The 21,537-nt window shown below is 37.0% G+C and overlaps 1 protein-coding gene across 6 annotated transcripts in view; it reads right to left on the bottom strand.

Annotated features, from left to right (window-relative positions):
• Window positions 1–2,008: 2,008 nt before the first annotated feature.
• Window positions 2,009–21,537, bottom strand: part of VRK1 (VRK serine/threonine kinase 1) — a 110,660-nt gene continuing 91,131 nt past the window's right edge. For 5 of the 6 annotated variants that reach the window (XM_019750667.3, XM_019750666.3, XM_019750662.3 and 2 more), the window contains 3 exons: window positions 19,000–19,178; window positions 6,896–6,986; window positions 2,009–2,417 (listed from right to left, as the gene is read on the bottom strand). In XM_019750667.3, coding sequence (XP_019606226.2) covers window positions 2,386–2,417; window positions 6,896–6,986; window positions 19,000–19,178 — 302 coding nt within the window. In that variant the 3' untranslated portion in view covers window positions 2,009–2,385. The remainder of the gene's footprint in view (window positions 2,418–6,895; window positions 6,987–18,999; window positions 19,179–21,537) is intronic. The other variant, XM_019750663.3, reaches the window with a different exon arrangement.

The following is a 21,537-nucleotide window of genomic DNA, read 5'->3' as shown; positions in this document are numbered from 1 at the left end:
ATTTATTAGGTTGGTGCAACAGTAATTACGGTTTTTGCAAGTATTTTTAACCTTTTAAACCACAATTATTTTTATACCAACCTAATATTTGTATTTTCACCACTAATTTACTGCTATCCAACTCCGGTCTCTACTGGACATTTTATGGTAATTCAGAGAAATACTAGAGTTTTACAGCTCTGGTCTAGTCACGTTTTGTCTTAAGAGGCCACTCCTGTAAAACGACTAGAAGATACTTTACCTCAGAGTTTACTTAGTTACAAAGATTTATCAGTTGCTTTCTAGAAAATGTAGAGCACACATAGCTCCTGTCGTGTGAAGCGCAAGAGTCTGGCACAGGCGTCGGTCCTCAACAGACGAGAAGCCACTCGCTAAGGACCTGAGAAAATGACAACGAGGACAGGATACCCAGTACCGGAACGTGTTAGAATATGGATGTGGGATGGTGAAGAGAATGAAAAATGGCCAAACCCACTGAACGCAGGAATTGCAAAGAAGCCGTGCAAAATAAAAACAGCAAATATGGAACTGAAAAAGGCAAGAAAACTAGCATAACTCCCAATGACAGGGAGGCTACTTAACCCTTTTTTTTTTAAAATCAAGGGGGTGAGACAAACAAGTATAAGGAGGGAACAGAAGAACAGCCCAGGGGATGATGCAGCTGTGAATCAAACTGGCTACTACGGCCGCTGCGAGGTTTTCATTTCTGCAGCCCTGCCAAGAGACTAACATTCGAGAAAATGCCAGCACTTGTTACAAACAATATGTGAGGAAATTTTGTTTTCTTAATGTTTAACCAACAGGCTTTTGCTGTTTTTGTGTTTTGAAAAATAAAAAAAAGGCTAAGGCATATACATAAAAACACACCACACACATTTTATCCTATTTTAAGCGTCAATGTGTTTGAAACAGAACTTGAGAGTTGATTTAGGTGTTACAAATAAACTTGGGACCATAACACTGATGAGTACTAAAATCAAACATGCTACAGAAAGCAAGAGTCTCTGCCCAAAACCTAGCTCTCTATTCTGTAAAGACAAACTCCAGGAGGCATGTAAAAAAATTAACCTTCAAAGGAAAGTCTGCAGATCTGTTTTGCATTTTTCATCATCTGACCAATACAGTGACAAATGCTTCACATGACAACTAAATATGCACATCAGAGAGCCAAAAGTCAGTCTTTGTGCTGATTCAGTTGCTCAAACTTGGTAAAACCTTGACAATTTTTGGTCTACATCTCACCTGTATTATCTATTAACTTGCTGTTTTAAAAACTGAAATATTTACTTTAGGCTTGTCCTAAACAGTAAAGAAATCAGCAGTTTAATATACTACTTATATTTTGAGTACATGTTAAAATGCTTAAATCTTAAATAAATGTGTTTCTTCACCATCTAAAAACATTGTATGTGCTGCAAGCGCTAAGGCGTATGACCATTTAGAGAATCTAATCCAATCCCAATTCTGCTAACAAAGTATATCTTGAAATCGTTCATAAATGTTTAAATTCCAAGCTTTCGTTCCCTAGGCAACTATAAAAAGTTCACATTTCAAAATTTCTAATCACAAAAAAAAAGCAAAAAACAAACAAAAAAAACTTCTAATCACCAAAACTCTCAAGTGCTTGGTTTACTGTACAAATATTATATGCTACAAAAAATGGAACTAGTAACAAAAAAATCTGTGAATGATCAATAAGATATAGATAGATAGACAGACAGACAGACAGACAGACAGACATATATACATTTTACAGGATTTCCTTAAAGGAAGCCAGTCTATAAAATCTTTGATCATGCCACCACTTGATACTTGATCATGTTTTCTTATCATCCAACTTGCACACTTACATAATTGTTACATTTTCTAATTTTCAAACATGCATATTGTCTCTCTCACAGATATACGTATTACTCCACTTTTTCTTTCACAATCCTTTCCCTTCTTCGTACCTCTCGTTTCATACAACAGGTGCTTGTGGAACTGAACAAAATCAATACAAACCAAATCTTATGGCCACAAAAGAACCCTTTATTTTAAGTTTTATATTTCCTTAAAAGTAAGAACTTTGTCATTTTATATACTCCGAGAAATATACGACCATTAAAAAGTGCACATCATAGTAATTTTTCTAAGTACTCCAGAACCTGTCACATACAGCGTGGGCTAGCTTAAAGAGTATATAACCAAAGGATTATGTAATTTTATAAATTAGCCTTTAATAAATTGTACAAAGTATTTATTTTAATAAAAAAGTTTGTTTTTCAAAGCTATAGGTATTTCACTGTTACCCCCACCCACAAGACTCACACAAAAACAAAATAGAAAAAGAGGAAAAAAATCCAATGAAAGGAAGAAAATAAAAACTGGTTCACAGCATTTGATTTACTTCTGGACCCTTTTTCTGGTTTTTGAACCTTGAAGAGAAAACAAAGAAATTTAAATCATTAATTTACAAAGCAAAAGAAGAACAGAAATATAAGTATTTCTATATATAATTAGCATTTAAAATTTTATTGACCATCATGATTTGTGGACATGAAATTCACACACAAAGGTATAACTGTTAATACCCTGAAGATCTTAGGAAACTGTCAGTTTTCTAGTATGTCAGACAATACTCTGAGTGTAGCTTATAGTCTTAAGTTACATCAGAACACTTCCACTGGTAAAACATACCCAATTTACACTGGTCCTGAAATATTTCTCCCAAAAAACTTTATTGTACAATTTAAAACATTAAACCTAAAGTAAACTGTAGCAACAAGGTAAGTATTCATTCCTTGGGGGAAGCAATGAGGTTACGCATATTATGAAAAGCAAACAATTTTATTCTAAATGTGTTGCCTTCTAAAGCCTGCTACCTATACTCTAGGCAGGAGAGCACTGGGCTATTCCAAAATGCAGTCTTTTCCACCAGGAATTAAACAGATCCCAACTGAGTAGCTTTCCAGAAAAGCATCACATCTGATACTGGTCTACGAGTAAGTAACTTATGACAGCTCCTATCCAACTGTTCCTGGGTTGGAATAAATTCCGTGATTCCTCATCAGGGGCATGGGAGTTCTGCGTCACCGAGGAGACACTGTTCCCAACCACCACCCCCACTCCACCTCTAGCGGGAGCACAGCAGACAGAAGGATATGCTTAAGCCTGACCAGACTGCCTAGTGGTGGCAAAGGAAAGATGCCCTCCCACTGCTTGGGCTTAACTCCTTCAAAAGTGCAATGGGAGGGGCAGCGGAGCTCATAATTAACCCATGAATGTACTAAACAACAAAGAGATCAATACTTCTGTTCTGAAACATACAAAACATTCTTTGAATCTAGGACAAAATACCTACCACACATGTCTAATAATAGTGTCTAAAGATTTTTGGATCACAGGTTTATTTATTTACTTCACTGGAAGATCAGTTTTAAAATCACTGCTCTTTTATTTTTCCAAGTTCTAGTTTCTATGCAATTGCACTAAGTTAAAGCAAATTTCAAACATATATAAGTATCTTTTTTTTCTGACACTCATAATGCACAGCCTGCAACTATGGTTGGTTTGAAGTTTTTAGTTTTTTTCCTTCAATTTTTGTGAGATAGCCTTCTTTTCAAAATAGCTCATGGTACATTTCTAGGTTTTTATTTCAAGAATTTGGAATTTAATTTTGCATAGAAAACAGAATGTTGTGATTGTCTGAGATTGGCATAATGGTATACCACAAGATCAAGGTCAATAATCATTACTATAGTACATCTCCGTTTCAATACATTTTGAATCTATAGTCACATTACAAAGAACATTAAAGATAACCATGACAACTACATTCAAGTAGTATTGCTCTCATTAACCTCCACTTTCCTCTTAAATTAAGTATTATTGCTGCTTATCCCCTTCAATCTAGTTTTAAAGTTTTCCACTGCAACTAAAAATGCTATCACCACCTGGAATTTATTATATGATCAGTATTATGCAACTTGGACACTTTGCAGCATGTAGCGATTCAATATTTCCCAAATAATCAATTCTGATGCCTGCAGAAAAAAAATCTATTGTCCTTCTAGTCTTTTAAAAAAATATGTTCCTTTTCATAATACGCTACTACTGGTAAAAAGTCCAATCATAAGACTAATGTGTAAAAGTTAGTATTTGACAAACAAATATTTAGGATACTTGTCTATGATTTTATAATGCAAAGGAAAAAAAACAAGCGGAAAATTTCTTTGTAGGGTGCCCTTAAAAATACGTCTTTCTTAACTAGACTAGATACTCAAGAGGTAAACATCAATCATGTTTTCCTCAGAATCCTCAAGAATGGTCCAAAATCCAAGGTATCTCCAAAAAAAAAAAAAAAACAACAACAAAAAAACAAGACTAGGTTGCTGAGCTCTGTCCATTTTATGAACAGTAGGGACAAAATATACTAGCCATAAGTATCATGGCTACATTAACTCATTTTTAGTACAATTCTGAAATACTGGCATGGTTTTGAAATGCCAGAATACACATGGTTTTTTAAGGCTTATCATTTTGTGGGGCAAAGAAATTACTTGCAGCAAATAACCAAATTTTCTCAATTGGTAAAAATTATGCCTTGCATAAAAATAAAAGGATTAGAGGCCTCTGTTCTTCTTGAAAACCACGCCATCACCCCCTCTCTTTCTTTGAGAAAACCTACACAATACACATTTTGAAAGCTTTCAGAATGTGTTCTTACACAATAGACCCCCAACTAGTCAAAATGAGTTTAGGTGTATCAAGAAAATTATACACGTTTTTAAAACGGTCTAAATAGATATTAAAGGAAAGTTGCTCCCATTTTGCTAGGCAGAGCATTCTGAAAGAGCACACAGTGAGAAAAATCTCTTACCATATTGTAAACCATGAATTGTGTTTGAAAATAAAATTGTTAATGAAGAAACTGACATTTCTAAAGCTGCTGCTAGAGGTAACTATTCTTGAAACACATTTATGACACAAAATCTTAAAGCTCTAAAACACAGAATTTGCTGAACTGTACTACACACTTTTTAAAAAAAACTTCAAACGTAATAATGTGCTTTCTTCAAGTTACTTTAAACTGATAAATACAAATGTATACATTTTCATGGACTCTTGGTTTTTGTTTTTCTTTTTTCTAGAAGCAATAACATTTTACCATCTCAGGTAACAGTTCTCTCTTTTATGAATGTTTAGATAGTAAAATACCTTAATCAGCCTCATACTTTAGGAGAAAAAATGAATTACAATGGGGAAATAAGACAGCATTTAAGTACAGCAACTCAGAGTTTATATAAGGGAGAATCTGATTATTCTTTATCTTCTATTTTTATATCAAAAAAATATCTGGATTGTTCTCCTTAAATTAGCAATGGGATCTACTCTCTTCTTTGGGCATTAAGTAAAACAAAAACACTAATATATTTTCTCACAGTAAAAACTAACAGTATAAGGACCTTAAGTTAAAATTTTAGGTACAAAAAGCATTTTTTATAATTATGGTCAAATTTAAAATCATTATGTATCAAAACAAATACCTCTGCTGCTCACTGAGCACCGCTCAGTAACAGTGACCTGCAGGCCGTCGAGAGCCTGAGTCAGCCTCACGCACAGCTGTGACTTCGCTTTGGTCTAAATCAGAATCAACCTTACGAGAACCGTGGAGGACCTTCCCTAAACTAAAACTGCCAGTTTTAGAATTGAAGGGATATTTTAAGTAAGAATATTACTCCATCTTTAGAAATGCTCCTCAATTTTGCTCTCACTCACTGTCATAGCTGCTGCTGCTAGCCTCTGGCTGAGACATGCTTCCATGTACTGCTCCTTGGGACGCCTCACTTCCTAGTAACAAAATGAACAAGACAGGGGATGGGGGGCTGGGGGAATAGCAGGGAATGGAAGGTGGCGGCAGAAAAGAGAGGGACTTCTTCAAAACCTTTAGCTTCCACACTGAAGTCATACATTCCCTATTCAGGTTCTCCAAGTATTCTCTTGGGTAAGTTCAGATAAACCTAAGGAGGTCCTACCCATATATATAATGAAGAAAATATGCATAAAACCAGGGCAAAGATGATTCTCTTAGAAAACCGAGATTTTGCCTTCCACAAACATGCCCTGTGCTTCTGCCAAAGCAAAGGTACAATACACCACTGACCTGACTAAACAGGGCACTTACACTTGAATGAAATTTTTTACCGAAAATAAGCCTTTTCCATTAGAAATCAAGAACCAACAAAAAAAATAGTCCAGCCTCGTTTTGCCTTTGCAGACGCTCCCTCTGCTACTGTCATTTCCAGAAGCACTCCCCATGGGAGCGCCTTCCGATCCAGCTCATGAGCTATCGAAAAAATACCTTTATGCCTCACTTTTTGCTTCAAGAACTTTGAAAAATGATGATTCAAGGTTTTAACTCCTTACGTCCAAACTTGTTGAGAAAGAAGGGCTGGCGTTTTGTGGGGAACGATGGGGCAGCTCCGGGAAGTGGAATCTGGAAGCCACGGGAGACGCACGTGGCAACCAGCTGAGTCCTGACACGCGCTCTCCTCCCCACGCACGTGGATGAGTGCGCGGAAATGGAAAGGGAGGGGCCTGAGAGTTATGAGTTCTGGTCTCTAGGTCTAAGCCTCTCAACTGCTCGGTCATTTAGATGCTCGGTGTCTCCGGGTCCCTATCTACAAGACGAGCAGCTCCTTGTCCCAATGTCATGATCACGGTGAACAGTCAGTAACACAATGTGTGTACAAAAGACACTGTGACCCATTCTACACAAATGACATTTTATCTTAGGATACTTTATTATAAAATTAAATGCGATGACCCAAACAGTTAACCTCTTATTTGGTGAAAGGAAAGGAAAGTCATGTTTACATAGGGAAAAAGCTAACAGGCAAGACGTCCTACTTACGGGTTTGTATGGTTGTTTCTGTCTGCGCATCTGACCATTCCATTTCTTCAACACTAGATTCTGTGCTTTCCTCAATTTCTTTCTTTCTCTTCTTCCATATAAAAATTAAAAGAGAGAGAGAGATGTGGTCTGATGGTCAAAGAAGTAAATATACAAACTTAGCATATACATAAATCTATAGAGGTGTGGGTGTGTTAAGACCTACAGGAAGAATACAGCGTAGTCCCCCCTTATCTGAGGGGGATACATTCCAAGCCCTCCGGCGGATGTCTGAAACTGTGGATAGTACTGAATCCTATACACAATGCACTACGCTTTTTCCTGTACGTACACAACTTTTCAATTAAAGGAAACTCTCTTAGGCATATCCGAACCGCCAGCATCACCACTCTTGCGCTGCAGGGACACTGTAAGTAAAATAAGGGTGACATGAACACAAGCACTGGCTGCTGTGAGAGCCGATCTGATCACCCAGGCGGCCACTAAGTGACTACTGGGCGGGCGGGGGATGCGCTGGGCAATGGGGTGATTCACGTGTCAGGCGGATGGCTCGAGATGTCAGCATGCTGCTCAGAACAGTGCACCATTTAAAACTTAGGAATCATTTATTTCTGAAATTTCCCATTTACTATTTTCAGATCACGGTGGACTGGAGGTAACTGACACCGAGGAAAGAGAAATGCGGATGAGGGGGACGACCGTGTACCACTTCAGGGTAGTGGTCACCTAAGGGAAGGGACAGGGGGTGGAAGAAAATGGGATTACGAGAACCACCAACTATCCAGTCTGCATAGTGGGTACGTTTGCCTCTAACGTTTTATGCTTCATACAGTTCACCACTGAAAGTCATGCTTTAACCATCAGGATTATTATACAGAAACTCTTTTAAAGCAAAGTGTTTTATAAACTTGATATCACCACTCACTGAGGCCAATGATGCTTATTTTCCCCATTTTACCATGTACGTCTGGGGAGCGAGTAACCTACTTGATAAATGGGGAAACAGGTGCCTTGCCCCACATATTATATCAGTGGTTATACGCTATAAATTGGTGGTAAAATTCTATTCATGAATCAATGGCAAACTTCCAATAAATGTTTTGATATATTTTTATTAAAGTTTAAGAGGGCCATAAACCTTACTGTAAAGGAAGTCTTAAAAGTGCATAGCTCTCCTAAGATCTCACAAGACAGGTTGGATTTTCCACCATTCTCTCAGGTCTTCCCTATTTTCTATTTAGTTTCCCAGTTGAGTGTTACTTAGGAGTTAGTGCTTGCATTCTGTCACCATCCATTCTTCCCAAATGTTCACTCAATTTCGTTGCATTATTTCCTATCACTACAACATTTTCTAACTACTTTATTCCTGCGACAAGTTTTTAAATGACTTAACATCTCCCTATGTAGGTATAACTAGAGAAGGACTTTAGTAATAAATTTAAAACTTTGTATGTTTCAAATAACTTTATCCCATGTAGTGTCAAATTTAAATGTGTTAAAATGCAAATTATAACTCAAAGCTCCTCTAGGTTGCCTAAAATAAGTCTGTATCATTTAGGAAATCATCTGATACTTCCCAAATTTCACAGATTCGCAATACATCAGAATGTCCTCATTTTTATTTCCTAACAATTACTATTAAACTTCATCTGAGAATTTTCCTTGCTTCGAGCCATTGTGTGTACAGCTACAAAGAGTGTAATACCTGCTGACGGCACAGTTCCTTTTTCCTAATGGCAACCATGGCTTCTGTTCCAACGAGAATTATGTGGGAAAGCCCAACTCTATTCAAACCTCGTTATCTTGAAACCTCCAAATGGTCAGAACTGTCATTATCTATGTATTACAATTAATTCCACTATTTGAAAATATTCTTAAAGTGGCTATGGAAAGATCAGAACTCAAGAGCTACCCACCATGTTCCTAAAGAAAATGCTTCACACATACAAAAATAACAACTTGACTAAAGCTTAGGAAACGTTAAAAGCATTCACTTAGCAGATTTGTATATGGAGGTATTCCTTCTCAAAAATAGCTGTGAGAGTGGCTGTAACTTCATATAGCTGAGGAGAGAAGGGGAGAGTGCCTTCCATCTTTCTTCTCCGAAGTGTTGCTTCATGATTACCATCTAAACCCTGCTGGGCTGAACAGATTGGTTCGATAATTACATACAATAACTGCAGTGGGCAGGTAAGCCTCAGCTGGCACCAGGCAGCTCCCCTGTGAGAACTTCCATATGCAAACTGCACTGATGGACTGTGCATTAGGTCCATCTTTCCTGCCAGTGCACAGGCCTGAGTAACGCCAGCCAAGGCTCCGAGGTTAGCATGTCAGCAGATCTGTGATGCATTAAGCAGGAATAAACACAGACACTTTTGTTCGTTTGGACCAAAATTAAGGAGGAATATTTCAGGACCATACTGCTTTCCATACAGGAGAAAATGCATTTTACAGTTTTCGAGGGGCAGATTTCTAACTGCTCATTTTAAAGGGAGCTATGCAATACATTCTACCCAAGAACCTAGTACACTCATCTTGTTTTCAAGCTTATTTAATAAAAAGGAGCTTTCTTAATCTCCACGCAGGTAAATTACGTACGAATGAAAATCAGACAGTATTCAGCCAACAGAAGGAACACGTGTGTTTTAAGCAGTACGCATTAGGTGAAGCACTGAATTTCATTCATCCACACTTCAGCTGGGTGTCTCCTGCTCAACTCTTCTGACGATATATGTAGTTTGGATAGAAATGGCCAATGGTCTACAGACTAAGACCAATTTTTAAAAAAACCAAACCTTCAAGTTTAATAGTATCTAAGTAGCAGCTGCCAGTCATAAAACCCATCACAAGGAAGGAAAGTACAGCACAGGGAATACAATCAATGACACTGTTATCACTGTACGGCGTCAGGTAGCTGCTAGATTGCTGGCGTGGTCACTTCGTAAGTTACATAAATGGCTAATCACTATGCTAGCTACCTGAAACTAATATAATATTGTATGGCAGCTGTAATTGAAAGATACACTTTTTAGAAAGGAATGGAATTCTGACCCATGCTACAACATGAAGAACCTGAGGACACTGTGCTCAGGCAAATAAGCCAAATACTGTATGATTCCACTTCTCCGTGGGACCCAGAGTAATCAAACTCAGAGATGGAAAGTACAATGGGGGTTGCCAGGAGCTGGGGTCTGGGGGAGATGAGGAAAATAGGGAGTAGTTTGTAATGGCTACAGAGCTTCTGTTTCGCAAGAATAAGAGTCCTAGGGATGGATGGTGGTGACAGTTGCACAACAATGTGAACGTACCTAATGCCACTGAACTGTACTTAAAAATGGTTAAGATGTTAAATTTTATGTTATGCATACTTTACCCCATTAACAATTAAAAAACAAAAAAACAAACAGTATCTAAGAATGTTATTCATTTGGTAAGCAATGAGTAAAATTCCAAACAATCTGCTGCCAGCTTCTGTCTCCTGATTATCTCCAAATGCTTCATTTTGCTATTTGTCAACTACTAGACTTCGGACAGTACGTGCACACAGCTGTCCCTGGGTATCTGCAGGGGACTGGTCCCAGCACCGCCCCTCCTGGAATCCTAAACCAGAGGCCGCTCCAGTCCCTCATTAAAACGGCGTGGTATTTGCACATAACCCGTATGCATGTCTGCATATAGGCCACCATGGGCTCTGCCTACACATCACTGCATGCGTGTGGCTCCAGCTCAGTGCTTAGCACATGGCAAATCCAAGTTTTGCTTTTTGGAACTTTACGGGATTTTTTTTTTTCTGGGCATTTTTGATCTGAAGTTGGCTGGATCCGCGGTAAGGAAACCCACGGATATGGAGGGCCGACTGTAATTTTGTTCTCTTTGGACAGAAAACGACTTTACAAGGTGAATATGCTAATCTCTGATTTTGTCGTGTTCCATACCAGGTTTCATAGGCGCCTTTACTTGCATTTATAAATGAAACCAAACTATTGTATGACACACAACAATAACTTATAAACTTAAGAGTTTTCTTTTAATTCAGCACAGCTAAATATCTTCAAAAAATTACGTTTGTGTTAAAGTGTATTAGCGTATATATTACACATTGTATTTTTGAAGTGCTTAAATATAGTAGGCTAAAATTTAGTTAATTAACTGCTTCTCACCTCCAATTTAGAAAGAGGAAGACAAATCAGCTAGATGCATTTGGACTGATAATTTACCAATAGTCTAAACAGTGATTGGAGAACAGTTATACTTAAAGCAATTTTAATGGAAAAGAGTATAAAAATCTGCACAGGCAAGAAAACCAAAGACCAATTCTTTGCTTTCCAAGTCAAACATCAAAAAATCAGCTCTGGATGCTTTCAACAGCCACTAAGAAAAGCCGATTAGATTCATGGCTGTATCATGATGGTACTCACTCAGAGACCATGGTTGGGTTTCTCCCCTTATTACAGAAGTCAGAAATGTTCATTGTAGAAACTATACAGCCTAAAATTTTTGTATGTTTGGTATTGCACACGTGTCAAAGAACAAAGAATTCTAAATAGAAATATGTGACTGCACTAAACAGTTAATCTTATTTCATTTATTTATTTGACTAAGGCCACTTAAAATCACCATGCAAAGTATACACTTTATAAATTACTATTACATTCCTTAATAGTAACCAAAAATAGAATATTTTTTAGTAAACAGTAATTTAAAAAAAAGGATATATCTTCTATGAAGGTAAGCCAAATACAGGTGTTACTCCATAATAACTAAACCCAGTGGATTTTAGTTAAAATTCACTGTCACACTTTCTGACTTCAGCTTGTACTACAGGGCAACAATAATCAAAACAGCATGGTACTGGCAGAAAAACAGACATGTAGACCAATGGAATAGAATTGAGGACCCAGAAATAAACCCACATAAATATGGACAGATAATTTTTGACAAAGAAGCAAAAAATATACAATGGAGAAAAGACAGCCTCTTCAATAAATGGTGCTGGGAGAATTGGAAAGCCACATGCAATAGAATGAAACTAGACTGCTGTCTGTTACATGTACCAAAATTAATTCAAAATGGATCAAAGACCTAAACATAATATCTGAAACAAACTGCATAGAAAAAAACATAGGTATTACACTTATAGACCTTGGGTTCAAAGAGCATTTCATGAATTTGACTCCAAAGGCAAGGGAAGTAAAAGCTGAAATAAATGAATGGGACTATATCAAACTTAAAAGCTTCTGCACAGCAAAAGAAACCATCCACAAAATAAAGAGGCAACCAACTGAATGGGAGAAGATTTTTGCAAACAACGCCTCCAACAAGGGGCTAATATCCAAAATATACAAGGAACTCATACAACTCAACAACAAAAAACAAACAAACGAACAATCCAATTAATAAATGGGCATAGGACCTCATGGAGATAATTCTCCAAAGAAGACATACAAATGGCCAACAGACATGAAAAAATGCTCAACATCACTAATCATCAGAGAAATGCAAATAAAAACTACAATGAGACATCATCTCACACCAGTTAGAATGGCTAACATCAACAAGACAAATAGTAACAAGTGTTGGAGAGGCTGTGGAGAAAAAGGAACCCTCATACACTGTTGGTGGGAATGCAGACTGGTGCAGCTGCTATGGAAGGCAGTGTGGAGGTTCCTCAAAAAATTACGAATAGAATTACCATACGACCCAGCAATCCCTCTCCTGGGTATCTACCCAAAAAATCTGAAAACATTTATCCATAAAGACATGTGTGCTCCAATGTTCACTGCTGCTTTATTTATGGTGGCCAAGACATGGAAACAACCAAAGTGTCCTTCGATAGATGAATGGATAAAGAAGTTGTGGTATATATACACAATGGAATACTATTCGGCCATAAGCCAAGATGAAATAGTGCCATTTGCGACAACGTGGATGGATCTTGAGATTATAATGCTAATCGAAATAAGACAGAAAAAGTAGAGAACAATAAGATTTCACTGATATGTGGTATATAAAACTGAAAACAACAAAAGAACAAGACAAACAAATGAAGAAACAAAAACTCATAGACACAGACAATAAAGACGTGACTTTTCCTATGAAGCCGCCGATTCCCGTCGTCCTTTCCCTTTGATGTAGCCCTTCCCAAGTCTGTGTGCATGGTGGAGCCCATCTCCACACTTCTCTCTACTTCCCTCCTATGAGGTGAGCACGGACATGATTTTCCTCATTTGGAGAAGCCTCCTGACCATTTCCTTTTGCAGTAACACTGCCCTCCATCTTCACAGAGGTAGAAACCCCACCATATATTTACTAAATACCTACTGTGTGCCTGGCACCCTTACAGGCTTCATTCTCAAGTTCAAAAACCACACACTAAAAAACAAATTAAGGGAAGAGTAATTTTAGCTTTTATAAAATTAAGCACACACAAGTTAAATTTCTAAAACTGTATTTATGTAAGCCTGTAAGGAATCATTTTAGAGTTCCATAAATGAGTCTTAAGTATCCAGTGTAATCCCACATACATGGAATTCTGTTCTATTAAGTATCAATCCATGTGTAAATGTAACACATGCATACTTCAGGGTCAAGCCCTGATTTTGTTTTGTTGTGATTGTTATTGTTTATTTGTTTAAATTTCAATCTCTCTTCTGTCAACACTTTTAGTTATCTATTCTGGAGGTGGGAAGAGAAAGTATAACTCAAGTAATTTTGCTAACTGTTAACAGGTTTGGGGGAAATGATTTCGCATAAGAAAGTGTTTAAATAGATGACTAACAAAGTTTGGAATATCTATGTCCTTCACTAGTTTAAGCTATCCCACTCTTACAATACCATCAAAAATGAAAAGTTTACCGTAATTATCTGAAAATGATGCACTAAAAATTACTGCTAATTTTTGAGTGTGCCAAAAAAATACGGATACATTTTTAGGCTCTGTCAGAATAAATAAATAAAGGGGGGAAAAACTTCACCTAGTTGGCAATCAGATTCAACTGCTTGCTATGGGCAATACATTTTTGAGCAAAAGCACTGCTTTCACAAAGTAGGCATAAAATGTCTACTGGCTTATTTGGAACAAGTATGTGTCCTATCGGAAGTTGGGCCTGCTGAGGACAGAAAAGAGCTGCTTTCAAGTCCTGCTGTCATTCATCCTCCCAGAAAAAAACACTGGGTGAATGAGCAGACAATGAGCTGGAAAGCAAGCTGAACCCTGAGCACATGATATACGGGCTACTACATGCATGAGAACTTACTCTCATCAAATTTTCATGTGATATGGGCAACCACAGCCTGGAAAGATCTCCCAATAGCATTTCAAAACCAGGAAATCCAACTTCCAACTTGTTGGCAACAACGGCCTTTCATGCTCTAACACCATTCACCTCACAAGGACCAAGAAACTTCCAACATGATCAAACCTATAGTCACTTAAGAGTAAAAGAAGTTTCTAAAGACTTGATAAACTAAGGTCTAGAAAACTAATATGTCACTGTATTCTCTTCTAAGTTGGAATTACTATGATACCTCCTCATTCATATTTTCCTCTGAGGGCTCCATGATCTGTACCATTAATGTTAAAAAAAACTTTTAGCCAAGCTAAGGTGTTTCGAGGGCAATTTATGAAGAGTGGCAAATGGGCGTCTAGTCTTGCTTTAATTGTCTTTAATATTTTATGCCTCAAATCACTAGGAGATTTTAAGTGCCTTGAGCTCCTCTGAGAAAAAAAAAAAGCTATATAAATACATAATAATAATTAATGGTTGTAAGGCCCAAGCTGTACCTCACATCAATGCTGTAAAATATACATAAAATAACTTAAAAGTACTGACAGAACACTGAGCACTACATAAATGTTCAACGATAACCTAAAGTTTAAAGGGTCGATATCCTATGACCAGTACCGAGCACCACTGAATCCCCTGGAGAACTCTCAAAATAAAGCATAAAACTCAGAAACTGTAACACTGCCAACTAAAAAGGCCAATGAAAATCAACCCTATGTATGTAATGGTGGGAAATTAAATGGTTTCAAGTCATACATGAACCAGTTTCATACAAAATAAATCATCAGGCTTAGCGTTCTGCTGAAAACAGACTGCCTGACCTCCCGGAATAGGGCCATGTCCACAAAACGCCTCATCCTAACCACACAGGGAGGAGACGGCAGACACAGAATTCTTTGCCACCTGGAAGTCCTCTGCTTTATGTCAACTACCTGTAACCCTCAGCACCAATCAGCAGCTCCAGGGAAAAAGTTCACTTCAAACTCATTAAGTTGATTCATGTATTTTTAATATGAATAAGGTATGGAGCTGCATTTCGGTGTCTTTATTTCACAGTAATTACCACCTCGCCTTTGTTGCAAAACCGACTTTTACCAATTCCCAATCATTTACTATTCAAAACAACCTATTTAAACACACACACTCTCCAAGCGAAATGTAAGCCAGTCTTCATTCACATCTGCCTAATCTATCTCATAACCGAACTTTTAAATTTGTAAGTTCTTAGTTCAAAAGGTGTTAATAGATTCCAATAGAAATGCTCCACGTGTTATTTTCTTGACATCAAGAAACCAGACAGACTTGAGCAAACTTAAATAGTTAGGGAAACTTCAACAGTAACATTAACGTTTACTGATCACTTGCTACGTGTCTAGCACTGTTTTAATCACTTTCTGTATCTCATTTAATCCACCCAACAATCTTATGAGCAAGATACAGAACATTACGATTTCCACAGAAAGCTTTTAAAAAAGTCATCCCTTATTAAAAGAGTAAAAACAAATTATCAACTTCAACAATCTAAATTTAGACATTTAAAATATAGTTCCTATTACTCTACCATGCTGGAAGAGCTAGACAGACTTTAACCAAATTGCAAGGGTACAGTTGGGGCAATCTAGCTTAAGTAACAGGCAGCATGGCATAAATTAAACAGTGCATGAGGGACAGCCACCTCAGTCAGGAAGCTGGCCACCAGAGCAGCCGCAGGCCAGACTCATAAGGAAGGCCTGTGCTCTTGTTCAATTCTCGGCCAAGTTCCAGGCTGAGTGTCTGTGAGGATCTACTTAACGGTGGTGAGTGATTTTTCAAAGGAACTCCAGAAAAGCCAACTAGCATAATCTAACCTAAAAAAAACAAAAGCTTTGGCGGTAGAAAGGAGGGTATGTGCGCCTCATTCATATTACAAATATTCGTATTCGTAATATATGGCGTCTGAAAAGGAAAAAAATCAAACATAAATTGCAGGGCCACACTCTAGACCTACTCAATGAATCTCCAGGGACGACACCCAAGAAGAGTCTAATGAACGGCTAGCTCCCTCCTTGCTGGCTTGGGCAAGCAACTCAATCAAAGCCCTACAAGAAAATAGCTAATGGAGGTATTAATGTCCTTTTAACTTGCTGAGTTCCTGCCAGTAAATTAAGCTATTCTTAGCCCAGATGGGACAGGACAGAATTCTTTAAGGACGCACTCTATCTTATTGATCCTTGCAGCCCTAGAGACCCAGCCTGGACCAGGTACATAAATTAGACCTTATACATAATTGTCGAATGTTGATTTACGAGTACACACTAAATCCAGTAACTGTTGAAACTGTACTGCCAGATTCTAATGAAAGTGTTTACTCCTAATCAATAAGGAAATTTGGCTGTACTTTTTAAGGGCAGACTGATCATTAGATTCTTTCTTCTTCAGCTTTATGTCATCCCAAAATTCTGTGCTTTAAATAAAACTCTTAGGCTATTGAGACTGAAAACACTCCGAGTAAATTCATATTTCACTCTAGTTTCCAAAGACACTGTATCATGCTCACGCATGGCTGTAAACAGTGGATAGAAACCTTGCTTCATTCCACTGCTGCTCAATTCTTATATGTTTTACCATAATGGATATCTCTTAGGAACATAAAGAGAAACAGACTGAACTGACTACACCTACCTTTTTCCAAAAGAGATTTGAATCTGATCAATACAAAGAACATACACTTTTTTCTTATTTTTTTTCTAAACTTAACTGTGGTAATCATTTCATGAAATATTTAAGTCAAATCATTATGCTGTACATCTTAAACTTACACAGTGCTATATGTCAATTATATCTCAAAACTAGAAAATTGAAAAATAAGATATTAGCAAAGACTTTTATAAACGTAAATGCTGTCAGACTTAACATCAGCTACTGAGGTGGAGGAAGGACTATATGATGAAGACAGTCAAGAACGCTCAGTTCCAACGCCTCACTGCATAAATCACATAATGCTAAGGTCCTTTGTAATTCTAAAAATGGATTTGCAAAAAAGAAATGGGTTCGAAAACAATAATAGTTTATATATGGATTATCTGAATAATAAATCTGAAAAAACTTTTAAAAATTACAACAAAGAAAAAGAGGGAACAAATATGCTAATTATAAGGATTAATATAGTCTATAATCATAGAATCATATTTAGCTCTGAGCTTCCTGGTAACCAGAGCAAAAAAGACACCCTGATTATATACCTCTTGCCAAAAAAGAAATGGAATACTAATTTCTCAAAAAAGAAAGTTTTTCCTTGTAGGGAGTCCCAATTATTCAATCAGTGGAGCTCTGCTTTTATGTGTTTTAGACATGGGTATTTACAATTTATTTGAAGAAAATGTTCTAGGCCTTTCCTCATTTGGGAGAAAAAGAAAAAAAAGTTTTTAAAAAAACTAGTCTGGTCCAGCTCTCACTTTTACAAACAAAAAGACAAAAGGCCAACAAAACCAATAACTCACAGTTACGTGGCTATCAAGCGGCTTCATGATCTTACCCAATCCTAACTTTTATTAATTTCTTTCTAATACTAAGAATAGCCCTGTGTCAGCCACGAAGACGACAATAATAACAAAATAAAAGCAGTAAATTAATAAAGGAAACCTAATAGTTCAACTTGGTATTCATTTTTTCCCCCTAAATGAAGCTTTATATGTGTAGGAGATGATCCAACAGGAAATTTCCAGCCTTCTGAACTACCCAAGGACACAAGAGAATTATAAGGTCACAGATGTTAGCTCTGCAGCAGACAGACCTATTCAGCTGTATGGGCAGCCAACCCGCAGAAACCAAATTTTCTCCAGCACACAGGCCCAAACAATGACTTGCAAAGGAAGGGGGAATGGCACTGGACAGGTTCTCACTGCAACAGAGATCTTCACTTCTCAATGAGCAGTTAGAAAGAATTACGAAAATCTTTTCATTTGCTGCTTCTTATTTTAAAGAGAGAAAATTTGTTTTCAGCCCTTTTTCTTATAGTTTGGAATATGAGATTTCCAAAGGAATCTACTGAAACTTACAGAGTTAACAACAGTAAAACGGGGCAATAATGTAAAACGCATCTTTCTTCCAAAAGCAGTTTTCCTTTTCCATATAAAGGTAGCTAACACATTTTATTAAATAATTTCAGATTAATAAAGGAAATCAGTAAGTCAACAATTTATTAGAAATAACCAATAATAAACCAGTAAGTTAATATATACCTGTAAAATCTAAATATTAAGGTGATACCAGGAGTTACTTACATGCCTGCATAATACTCCTACCATAAAGGTCATTATTTCTTATTTCTCTCCAAACAATTAATCCCTTTGTATGCATGTACATAGCTTTACATAATGATATTTCTATAAAGAATACAATAATGTTCAAATGATAAACACATCACACCAACAAAGAAGCAAACTTTCAAGAGGTACTCTGACCACACCAACAAACAAGGAAAAACAGAGACAAGTTCAACCCTAGGGGTTCACTTGAGAGAAGGAAACACACAGACTATGAATTAAGTGCCTGGTCAAAATCTCTCTGCCAGATATTACTATCCAAGTTAGAATATTTTTAGAAATTTAATAACTTGCTACTGTACATAAAAAATGTATATACATTCATCTTTTACAACCCTCTATATAGTTTCTGTATCATAAAGAGTCTGCCTTTGTACAATGGTGATACTAATTAACTGCCAAGCAATCTGTTATTATTGTCTTTACTGAGCTCCTGGTTTCCTTTACTAAAATCAGTATTTGTTATTGCAATAATCACAGGAAGTCCAAAGAATAATGCAATGACAAAATTCACCTTTGACACAGTTTTCGCTTTCAAGCCTCCATTCTCCACAACGCCGAGTTCCAGTTTGCCATCGTCCTTACATCCTATCGATTTCAGTCCTTGCAAAAGAATATCTCGTAAACTTTGATATCGAGGTTTTTCAACGTAGTCCAGTGATTTCACTGTTTCCATGTATTTAGCAATTTCATCTAAAATAACACAATAATTTTGCAATTTTTTAATCATAAATACAACATATTTACCTAAGAAAATAATTTGTAGTTCCAGTAAAATTAGAATGCAAATGTATATCATGTTAAAAGATGACTTTTTTCAATTACTTCTTCAATGAAAAGTATGCTTTTGAACTCAGGAATTGTCAGATTAACTCAAACAAAACTATATTTTGAGATACAATGTAAAAAACATTTTTGTAATAGTGACACAATTAGAAGCCATACTAAAAATTTAAACATGCACAAAAATAACTACCATAGTTTTAAAGCTATCAAAAAATAAAAAAGGACCTAGAATAAAGATTGTAAAGTAAAATGTGCTTAAGTACAATGAATATTACAGCCAATTTTTTTCTTGCTTTCTTTGTATAAATGAGAAATAAAACTCCCGTACCAAAAATAGGTGGAAGAAAGAAGCAAGGCCTGATTGTCCCATAAAACAAAAAATCGGCTTCTGAATGGTAAAAGGTTTACTGTACACTGAGGCAGAACCATATCCATAAAAAGAAATCTTATTAGTCAAGATCAATACTTCTCAACATCAAAAATCCATCTTTAGGCTCCCAACTCACATATGTGTATTCCCAGCCTAGCCCTTTCCCCTGACTTCCAGACTTGTATACCGTGTTTCCTGAAAATAAGACCTAGCCAGACCATCAGCTCTAATGCATCTTTTGGAGCAAAAATTAATATAAGACCTGGTCTTTTATCACATTACGTTACATAAGACCAGGTCTTATAGAAAAATAAGACCGGGTCTTACATTGATTTTTGCTCCAAAAGACACATTAGAGCTGACGTTCCGGCTAGGTCTTATTTTTGGAGAAATAGGTATACACTGCCTCATATAGTGGCTTTTGGATGTATAATTGTCATCTTAAACTCCAACAAATCTAAATGGAAACCTCTGTCCTGCCCCTAAAACCTGCTCCCCATGTGGTTTGCCCTGTCTCTGTTACCAAGAATTCCATCCTTCCCGCTCCTCAAGCCAAGCTTCTTCTCTTCCCACACCCCATATCCAATCTCAATCTCTCAATCTCTCTCTCTCTCTCTCTCTCTCTCTCTCTCTCTCTCTCTCTCTCTCTCAATCATTGAAGTATTTATTAAACACCCATTATGTGCCAGGCAAGACTCTATATACTTGGGATACATGAGGAAAAAAGAGACAACCCCCACCCCCAACTTTCAACTTTCTCAATCTAATAAAGGGGATCTGTAGAAAACCTAAAACAAACATCATCAAGCGGGGTAAAATCTTGAAATTTTTCCTTCTGAGAGAGGAAAATGGCAAGTATGTGCACGTCCACCATTTCTATTCAGTACAGCAGTCATGTATGCTTTTACCAGCACAGGAGGGCAAGAGAGGAAAACAGGAGGCACAGAGCAGAATGGAAGATATACAACAGTTCATTCACAAACATGATGGTGCATGTAGAAAACCCTAAGGAATCTATAGAAAGCTACTAGAATAGGTGAACTTAACAAGTCACAGGATGCAAGGTCAGTATATAAAAATCTATTCTATTTCTAAATATTTACAAGCGATTGGGAAATGAAACTTGAAAAACATATCCCTCACAATAGCACCAAAAACTTAAAATACAATGAAAGCTGAGCAAGATTTTTTGCAGAGAAAACTATAAAACACAGTTGAGACCAATTAAGTGACACGAAATGGAATGGAGGATACCCCATGTTATTGGATCGGAAGCCTCAATGGTAGGGAGACAAACGCTTCCCAATTTGTCTACAGTGAATACAATCGCACTCAACGTTCCAGCAAACTGGGAATGGACAGATGTGTGCGGAAGTGACAAGGTGACTCTTAAATTTACACAGATACACAAAAGGCCAAAAATAGCAAATGAGAGAAGCTGAAAGAACAACATTGCTGGAGTACTTCAATTATCAGATGCCAAGACTTGAGACAAAGCTATAGCAATTAGGATGGTATGGCCCCAGAACAGACAAAAAGGACAATGGAGAGTCTGGAAACAGACCCACAACTGCATCAAGACAAATGTGGCCCCACAGGGGAAGAGTGGTCTTTTCAAGAAAGACTGCTGGGTCACTTGGATATAAATATGGGGGTGGGGAAGAACTATGCTCTTCCTCATATAATTCGTTGCAGGTAGACAATACATCTACATGTGTAATTGGCAATCTGTAATTGTCAAAAATTGGAAATAACTCAACAATAAAATAAATAGTATATAAATACAATGGAATACTATATAGAAATGAGAATGAACAAACTACTGCTAAATATGCAACAATGGGGTTCTGATGACCTAATGTAATGGTGACTATAGTTAATAATACAATACTGTAC

The sequence above is a fragment of the Rhinolophus sinicus genome, chromosome 3, assembly GCF_057876585.1.
Source record: "Rhinolophus sinicus isolate RSI-liver-muscle chromosome 3, RSI-T2T, whole genome shotgun sequence".
Taxonomy (NCBI): domain Eukaryota; kingdom Metazoa; phylum Chordata; class Mammalia; order Chiroptera; family Rhinolophidae; genus Rhinolophus; species Rhinolophus sinicus.
The sequence above is the reverse complement of the archived record's forward strand: the minus strand, read 5'-3'. Positions and strand labels throughout refer to the sequence as shown.